This window comes from Glycine max, chromosome 17, assembly GCF_000004515.6.
Source record: "Glycine max cultivar Williams 82 chromosome 17, Glycine_max_v4.0, whole genome shotgun sequence".
NCBI classification, from domain to species: Eukaryota; Viridiplantae; Streptophyta; class Magnoliopsida; order Fabales; family Fabaceae; genus Glycine; species Glycine max.
Window position 1 is genome coordinate 22733373 of NC_038253.2, and position 9825 is coordinate 22743197.

A 9825-nucleotide genomic window follows, 5' to 3' on the forward strand; every position below is an offset into this window, starting at 1 on the left:
ACAGTATGGCGAGCACTGGCACGTGAGGGGGAGGAGGACGGAGGGTGGCAAAGGAGGAGGAGAAAAAGATGGAGGCTTCGAAGTAGCAGCGCAAAAAACCGTTTCAGAAACCGTGCCGCTCCGCCCCACGCTGCCGCTCCAGCCGTGAAACTAAACTGCTCCGCTACAGAGGTGTCCATCGCGAATAGGGGCCGCTCCGCTCTGCTCCGCCGCTATAGGGACCGCTATTGACAACTATGGAAAAGACAAGTGAAACATAATAAAACCCCTTATCATACATTATTCCCATGACTTAGCCAGTGGTTTCTAATAACAAATTAAAACCAAACAAATTAGCACAATGTAAGAAAAATTCATTCTACTTAGAATGAAGAGTGCATGGTTCCCGGTACTAAGTGGAAAACCACCATCGAAGAGGGTCAAAGACATCCAAAATTACCTTCAAAACTACTGGGTTACATCTCAAGGAGCCACTTGAAAAGCCTATGGTTGGCATTAGAGACAAATTTTAGCAACACATCTTTTGCCATTCACCAAGGAAATGCCTTCAGACTCGTGGGTTTGTTTCTTGAAATTACTACTTTAGCATCAGCAGTCAATTGAGACAATCTAAAAGCAACAAATTATCTCTGAATGATCTTCAAGTAAGCTTCTTGGTCTTCTTCTTCGTTTTGGCAATAGCATCACACAACTCTCTTTTCCGTTTGTTGTTCTGGTTTTCATTGCCACCCATGCTTCCTGAGTTCTTGCCCTGCACTTCTAAAGCCTCCTTAACAAAAAACTTTAACCTCCACAAGGTAGACTCGCTCTGCTTAAGGAACATGATATACACATTAGCATACTCACTACATCAATTTGTGACAACCAGCTGTAATTCAATCTAAAGAAATAAAAACGATCTTATTTCTGTTTTTTTTTCTTTCTTTTTATTTACATTTGAATAAAAAAAGTGAATGTCATGACACTTTGAAGTGTACTTGTAATGACCTGAGCATCCATGTCAAGATCCACCTCTTCGGCAGTTGCTTGGAAGCTTGGATTGTTTTGAGCAACAATTTCCAATGCTTTGCTTAGATCTTCAGGTGACAACCGGGTGAGAGCATCTCCAAGCTTTCTCTTTTCTTCAGTTGACATTTTTCTGCAAACAATTTTCTAAAATTTAGCTTTCTGGAGCGACCAAGGGTGATATGAAGGGAATAATTATTTGACAAATAAGTTAATTGTGTTTAGCCATGCTATCAAATTTCTATAGTTCTGGAAACCCCTTTTGTGACGAAGTAGTGCCTCTAATGATGAGACATCAAATTGCTCTGACATTCAATATAATATTATTTCTATCAAATTGGTTCTTTAAATACCTTAAACTCTTGAAGGACCAATGTGATGTAGCGCATATCTTTGGAGAACCAAAATGGGTGCTTTTTCTGGTTTTTCATACAATTTAGCAAATGCAACATTTTTATGTTTTTTATGATTTTGGTATATACTTTTTCTGCTTTATCTCTAAACCCAATTTTCTGTTTTCAGTCACCTGTAGCCCACCTAATTGCAGCCTCTTTGGATTGGCTTAATTGCAGCCTCTTTGGATTGGCTTAGTTGCAGCCTCAAGGGGGACAAATTAAGTTTATTCCTACATTGACTAAAGATGCGGCTTAACTAGAGCTTATTAAGCTTTGGCAATCCTTACCATACAAGCTAGTTTTATGGGTTTGAATTGGGACCTAAACTCATTCTAAGATGATATCAAAACCTATCCTAGATGCTTTGTTGGGCCACAAGCATTGCCACACTTTAGGCCCATAGCCTTGAGTGTGAAGTGGTGTATTAGAAAATTGCCTTAGCTGTGGTCACCCGGGCCCACCTTCGCTACGGCCTCTTTGGCTGCCTTAGCTGCAGCCTCGAGGGGGTGATTAGTCCTATATTGATTAGAGATATGGCTTAAGTAAAGCTTATAAATCTTGGGCAATCCCTACCTTACAAGCCAGATTTTTTGGGTTTAGTTAGTCCCTAAGCCCAAATTCTAAGACCTGCAATCTGAAACCTTCAAACTTGCTGCAATGAACTTGCTTCTGCAACAAACTTGCAATTTGTGAACAGCCCTCTTCTGCATGAACAATGGGAACCTTCCCAAAATTGTTACACGAGCTGTTATGAACCTATTCTTGTAGCTAGATCATGCCAAGGGAAACAAGAGACCTAGCCCAAAAGCATTCAGTGTGAAAGTGTAATCTGTCCTCCATTTGACCTAACATCGACTCATATAAGGTTCATCGCATTTGAACAATTTTGATCTTCCCGTGACGGTTTCATACATCCCATCTAGTTGTTATTCTGGGATTTCCAGGTGCATATCGTGGGCTGTTATGTTTAGAACGTGTCCTGGGGTCTCGTGTCTCGCCAAGTGGAAGAGCTAGCCGGTTGCCATACTCGGTCGGATACTGAGTGGACAAGTGAACCTAGCAGAAAGGCTCGGCGGACATGATCTGAAAGGGTACAAAACCCATTCCCACTGTTCGTTTGTTTATTTTGAATTCACAAGTTCAATATTAGTTGAGACTTGAAAAGAGAACTACATTGTTATATCATTGTGATAGTTGATGAGATGAGTATTGGTCATTCTCATTTATGTATGATTTTTATATTAATGGCGAATGGCAAAACATGGCAGAAGGTTGAAATTCTGCCATATAAACACGCTATTGCGCCTTATGGCGCCATCATGGCTGGCCTCCCTTCACAAATTGGTTATCGCTGTTGGCAAAACCACCACTCCATTCTTTCAAGGTGGTGCCAATGCTTCTATTAAACACTGATGATTCTGAACAATAACAGCATACTTCGTTATTATGGTTTACTTTATTGCGAAGTTTAAATGTTGGATTCATATTAAGTTATGGTATCATATTTTGTTTGGTTTTATGATTAGTTTTCTTTTTAATATTATTTTTGTATTACATAAACTCTTACAAGTCTATATAAATCAAGTTTATGGGTCAAGTCTGAAGACTCTTCGTGAATTTAAGTAAACTCTTGAGTTTTACAACCTGGGTTGCTAGAAAACTAATAGATGATGGCCGAAGATGCTTTTCGTATTGCTGAAATGAGGACATGGAAGCAAGGACTACAAATTTGGGTTGCGATATGCCCAAAGGGTTGCGAAGATGCATGTTGGGTCTGTGGGTTGGGTTCAACCCGGTGGTCCATTCCCAATGGCTTCAATAGGGAAGGTCTGCATTTGATGCAGGGTATTATATGTCAAGTGTTGGGTTCTGCTAATATCTTAATTTTTTGGCATGGTGGTAAGCATTCATGAGTTTGAATCCCAGGTTTGACATCTTTCCAATTATCTCAAGGTTCAAGGGTGAACCTCCTTTGAGAGGGAGAGAATGATACGCCCTGTTGAATATCAGGCAATATCTTTGCAATTAATGTTATATGGAAATTGTATCCCAGATTTAAAGAAACATTATGTCCTCTATTTATTTGTAATCAATGCAATAATACTATATAAACTGGTATCTGTGAGGTCTCTGGACACATGGTGTTTTCTGCCTTATTCTATTACATGGGGGGGATACAACCTAGTGGCCCATGCCCAATGGCTTAACTAAGGGAGAGGCCATGTCTGATGCAGGGTGTTATGTGTTGTGCCTCCACTAACAGCTATATTTTTGGCATAGTGGTAAGCATTTTCAGTCATGTATGGTTGAAACACAATTTCTGGCGAGCAGAGGCTCATATGACAATAGTCATAGTGATGAAAAAGGGAGATTTCAATTTCCTAGAATGAGGATACAGCACAATAGGAAGATCTGCTATAAAAGAACAATTCATAAAATTAAGTAGAGCTCCTAGTTTTACCAAACTCAACAGGAAAATAGTGTCTGGATAGGAGGGAAAGAAAACAATCTGATACCATGCTGAAATGATAAGGTTTTAGGTATAGAGGGAGGAAAAGGAGAGAAGGAACGGATTTAGTATAATCTGTTACCCAGTATCACCCAAAGCATGCATATTATTTCATAACACAGCATACAAAAATTTAGGCCCGAATATATCACAGGTTATATTTTGGATCTATTTTTCAGGAAACATTTGATGCAACAGCTAACCTGAATCTTTTAACAACCATCTCTCGTAGTTCTTCTAAAATCACATCAACTTCATACAGCTGAAAAATACAGAGTAAATATTAATCCAAAGTATCTCTAATACACTTGAAGAAAAAGTCTATGGATTGTTTGATCAAATTCATGGTCCCATATTATAAGTAAACGTCTTACAAATACCTCATTACTTAAATCTCTAGCCATTTTGGCTTGAGCTGCTTCTTGAGCAACTTGCAAGGCTAGCTGTGCTTCAGCTTCTTCCTCTTCTCGTCTTGTTTCCTACAATTTAATAATCTCATATGATAATAGGTATCAAGACAATGTTGTTAAAAAATCTAAGAAACTTCCAATATGAAATAGAAACACAAAATTTCTCAATTAGTAATGTTCCATCTTCCACAAAAATTGGTCTAGGAAAAAAATTAATTGAAATTAAGTTACCTCTTCAGTAACTTTAGGTAAAAGTTGCAACCATTTCTCCTCAAACTTTGACAACAAAGTTTTTGCCATCACATGAACATCACTTCTTTCGTCGTTATATTTCATAGCATTCTTGAAAACCAACCTCACATCAGCACATATTTCCCGAACATGCTTATATCCAGTACCATCCTTGGCCTCCATTTGATTCTTAATAGTACTGAAATCCATGGGCTTGTCAATGACCTAACAAGCTCCATATACAACAGATCAATCAAAGCATGGAAAGAGAATTATATGGAAAATCAGATTCCTCAAACACACTGCTGAATTAAATCAGTTAAGTGTCTACTAATTCATAATCACAAAAATATTATGTATTTTAAAATAACTTGACTTTCTTTGCAAAGTATTTTAGAGAAGAGAGAAAGAATTACATTGTTAGAGAATATTGCAATTAGGAAATTAGGGGATATTATGGGCTATATTGTATGTAACTGTCAATTAGGGTAACTGTTGTTTTTTGTATTATAACTCCAAGAGGCAACCCTACTACATGAACACAATTGTCTCTCATCAATTGTCTCTCATTTTCTCTCTAAACATGGTATCTAGAGCTTGACAAGAGGCAACCCTACTCCATGAACACAATTGGTGTTAGGATCGAAGTTAAATCGTAGGATCCTTATGTGTTGAGCTGACTCTTTTGTGCTGAATCGCTTGTGGGATCACTTGTGAGTGGGATTGGAATAAAATCATGATTTTAATCATCAGGTTTTAGAAACCTTAAACTTCCTTTTCTCCTTCATACACAACTCCATCTCCTTCTTTGCTTCTCACTTCATCTACAACCCTAATTTCTCTCTACTGCTGCCAACTGCAGCCATCCCACCTCCAACCTGCGCCACTGCCACCTGCACCTCTTTGGCTCTATGAAGTGAGAACTACAAACAATTGGTTAACAACTTGCTCTACTTATGTTTTGTGAATGCATTATGAACATGTTTTATATTAATTTGTTCAATTGTATTTTTTAAACTATTGTATTTGGATCTTATGACATATTATGATTATGATTCTTCAATTTAAGTTTGTTCAATGTTGTGATTTAGAGGTTATTAGCTTTATCTATGATGTTTGTTAATGCATATGCAAGTATGATTTTGCATTTCAAGAGGATCATGTGATTCGTGTTATGATCCCTGAGTTACAAGGTTCCGCCCTCCTCTTGATCCTAAGTAGAATCTCAAGTTTAACAACATTGGTGAATACCCAATGGACCCACTATCCATTGGTGATATTTTTTTCAGAAATTGTATTTTCTCTCCAATTTCCAGTCCCCCTCTTCATCTACAGCAGTGTTTCTCTTTTTGGCCACCTTTTTCTCTAGTTTCCAATGTCTCCACCACTGCTCAGTGCTCAACCCTGGCAACCACAGGGACCACCTGCTAGATCAAGGTTGCATGCCCAAAACTGGCCACACCCTAAAGTTTCACAGCCATCAGAGCGATGACATGCCTGCACACATGGCAAATGCATCTCGTGTTTTTCTCTCACCTTGCCGCAGCTCTGCCATGTCACCATTTCCAGTCAGTAGTCACTGTCACCACCACTCAACCCATCCTATTATGTCATGTCTGATCTGTGCTCAGCTCGCTTTGTCCGTTTGGAGTTTTGGGATTCACTTTTTGGCCTTTTTGGCACAGTTCACACTTCACAACATTTTCTCTCTCTGTTTCACTGATCCGTAGTGAATTACATCCCTCCCAAAGCTGATGCCACCATTTTCACCATGGCTCTGCCTCTCTCTTTGTTAACAAGTTGGATAGGAGCAACTATGATTCTTGGGTCTCCAACATCAATTTTTGGCTTAAAGCCCAAGGTTATGTTGACCATCTTACCACAAAGGAGGAATTTGTGATTGTAGAAGACTGTTCTAAGTGGAGTAACTTTGATGCCAATTTGTGTTTCAGCTTGGGGAGTGTTAAAGATCATGTAAGTATGTTAGAGATTATGCAAATATAGTAATTATGGCGGATATTATGTGAGATCATCAGTTGTATGTATGTACTGTATAATTATGTAAATTAGCTAGCTTTTGTTTTTGTATTTATCACTAATTATTAATAAGAGCCTCCATTGTATAAATCAGATACAATTTATCAAATGTTTCTAATTTTCTCTCTCTCTCAACATACATTACACAATAAGATATAAGAAAAACTCAAATAAAAAAGGAATATAATGAAGCTCTAAAGTCTCTCTGAATATTAGTAATGAAATACCCGACGAAGACCATAATAATGCAAAACATAGGGTAACTTGTATGCATATTAATCAAACCTCATAATAATCATGTAAACCAAGGCCTTCTATGTCCACAGGCTGCATAAAAGGCCAAGCCCACTTGTGTTGTGTGATCTGGCGAAAGAAGATCAATTATTAAAGAACTAATTTCGTAATTGAAAAGAGACATAATCATTCCCTACCCTAAAGTCTAAAGTCTAATTTACAGCAAAATCAGAGATAAATTGCAAGTTTTCTGATTAGAAATTTTTATGTATAGAAGCATCTCTCAAATGAAAGTTAGTTTTAACCAGATCAACAAACCAATGAAAGAAGATTTCTCTATCCACCTTCATAAAACTTGAGTTGATTTTGAAAAACAAAAATAACTCAAAAGTTGGTTCATTTTCCAAATACAGTAAATTAATAAATAAACGAAAGCCTCAATAAAAATATTTGACCACTGCCGATCAAAATCAACTGGAGTCCTCCATAGATGTTTTATAATCTTCAACTCAATAGTACCTAGTCTCACTTATCCTATTGCAAGCTTCTCATTTTGGCCCACAGTCCACTCAATTTTTCGTCATCTACATTTATCATGCTTGAAAGTTGAAAGCACATTTCACTAGCCTGAATAAGGCATTTGCAGCTATCTATATATCTCTTAAATATTGAAATTTAACAAATATGTTTATCTATCACGTCTAGTATTGGTTTTCTGAGATCATCTTTTGGAAATATAGGAAATTAACCCTTCACAGAAGATTGAAGAAACTTGTGCATGACCAGCACATCACACTAAATTGTTAGCACTAAAAGCCCTATTAGAGAGAATTTCAGAGAATTGATTTTGTATTATTTCTGATAAATTGAAAAACTGAACTCAGTGCTGTCACATGTGCTATATATAGCTGCAGAAACTGGGCAAAATAAAATGTGGCAGTTATAATGTCTTGATAACCGAATAACTGACTCACAATTGTGTACAACTGTCCATATACTAGAGAAAAATAGAGATGATAGGAAAAAATGATATCTCTCACAAGCCCACTGAAAGAACAGAAAAAGAAAACAAAAAAAATTACACAAAAAAACACAAACCTATATTGTAAGGCAAAAAGGATCTACAGTTTAAACAAGAAAAGAAATGTAAATAAATTTATAATTTTCTATTGTTACTTGATTCTTGGGGTCATCATGAATTTATACAGATGAGGCAAGAGAAATTCGAAATTCTATGACCACGAGTGGAACTATGAAGATACTTAATGATTGTAAAAAAATCTGAAATTAATAGACAATTAACATTTTAACAAATAGGTGCACAAAGATGGCATGTTTCAAAGACTGCAACATATCAACACAAACATCACTGGTCAATGAAAAATAGTTGCCTGGCGTAGAATTGTGCCGAACTGACGCATAAGATCTTGCATTCTTTTTGAAGCAGCCGCTTCTCTACGAGAGGCATCCTGCTGTTGCTTCTTAATACTTGGAACATGTTTCTCCTTATCTTTATCCTTTGCTGCTGAGTTACCTTTGGGCGTGCTTGTTTGGTTTTTATTCATACTCGAGTAAAAATTCTCTATATCATGTACTTTCTGCTCAAGCTGTTGGGACAAAAACATAAACACAGAAAAGTTATTGAACTGTAAAATTAAACAAGAGCAATCATAAACAGACATATGACTAACATACAGATTAAAACCATCCTAAAAGACCCTTGAAAGCTCAGAACCCAGAGGCAACTTTTCATTCTTTAAATATTAAACTAACAGCTGTACCTAACAGAAATGCAATTAATAGATGGAGATAAGAAATTAGTGAAAGGAGAGTTTGGGCACTCTCAAAGTCTCGAACCAGCCCTAGTGTTGTACAGCAATCTTTCCCTTTGGCTCACATTGATCCAGGGATAATGTTTCTAATAAACAGTTCTTTTCCATTTAATCCTTACCCATTCTTTCCTAATGCCAGTTGTTAAGCCTAAAAAAACAAACAGATAACTAACTAAGCACATGATACACAATCACGTAATAATAATAATTGACACTACTTGGTACTCAGTATACTTGCCTTGTCAACTTTTGAAATTATCTCATCAACGCGTTGCTTGAAACCCTCTATTTCATTTTCACCATTAGAATTTGCGGTTGCAGCATCCCTCGCCTCTGAAATCGATGCACCAAATGTTTCCATCTAACAGAAGAGCACCAGATGCAATAAATGTGTTACATTTTACCAAGTGATAGATAGCATTTTAAATGTGCATTCTGAATAACATAGTGATATATATATATATATATATATATATATATATATATATATATATATATATATAAGAGAGAGAGAGAGAGAGAGAGAGAGAATATTCAAACAACCAAAGAAGTAGTGAGCACCATTCTAGTTCCAGATAACAAAATTCTACCACTGGAAACAGCAAGAAAGTAAGTCAAAAGTCTACGGCCAAAGTAGCAAAAATCCCGATCTGAATCGTGAAATTGTATGATTCGAAAACCCCTCTTTTCTCGTAAAAACCCTAATTCGCGGCTCACAAACGAGCCTCTCTCTATTTTGCTTCTTTCCGGCGACGCAAAATGGTTCGATAAGGAGGAGATGGCGGATGATAAGAGAAGAAAGAAGCAACATTTTTTTTATTTTTTCCTTATTTATTTATTTTGTGTGATAATTTAAGGGGTGACGGGTATTGCTATTGGCACTACCTTTTTGCTGTATTCTCAAATTGTCTCTTGACAGAAAACAAAATAAAAAAATGTGTTTCTGTTTTAAAAATGTGTTAATTTATTTTTTCACCCTCTATTTGTAAAATTGAAACATATTTCTATTCTACATTTTAATATTTATACAATCAAATCATATTATTTTTTTACCACCCCCATTTTGGTGGACATGCTAATACTGGTATAATTGTCAATAGTATAATTATGAAAATTAATCCTTTTTTATTTCCTTTTCTGCTGGTAAAATTTCTATGAGTGCACAAAGGTGT

The 9825-nt window shown here is 36.6% G+C and overlaps 1 protein-coding gene across 2 annotated transcripts; it reads right to left on the reverse strand.

Moving 5' to 3' along the window:
- Window positions 1-257: 257 nt before the first annotated feature.
- Window positions 258-9474, reverse strand: LOC100797746 (transcription factor GTE6). Of its 2 annotated transcripts, none has more exons than XM_006600955.3 (9): window positions 9197-9474; window positions 8892-9014; window positions 8213-8428; window positions 6873-6950; window positions 4551-4775; window positions 4290-4388; window positions 4113-4171; window positions 988-1138; window positions 258-808 (listed from the first exon to the last, which is right to left on the reverse strand). In XM_006600955.3, the coding sequence occupies exons 1-9, from the start codon at window positions 9215-9217 to the stop codon at window positions 641-643; spliced, it is 1140 nt and encodes a 379-aa protein (XP_006601018.2). In that variant the 5' UTR covers window positions 9218-9474; the 3' UTR covers window positions 258-640. The 2 variants fall into 2 exon arrangements, with proteins under 2 accessions (XP_006601018.2, XP_006601017.1); XM_006600954.3 differs by having other exon boundaries at window positions 9215-9473.
- Between the last annotated feature and the right edge of the window lie 351 nt (window positions 9475-9825).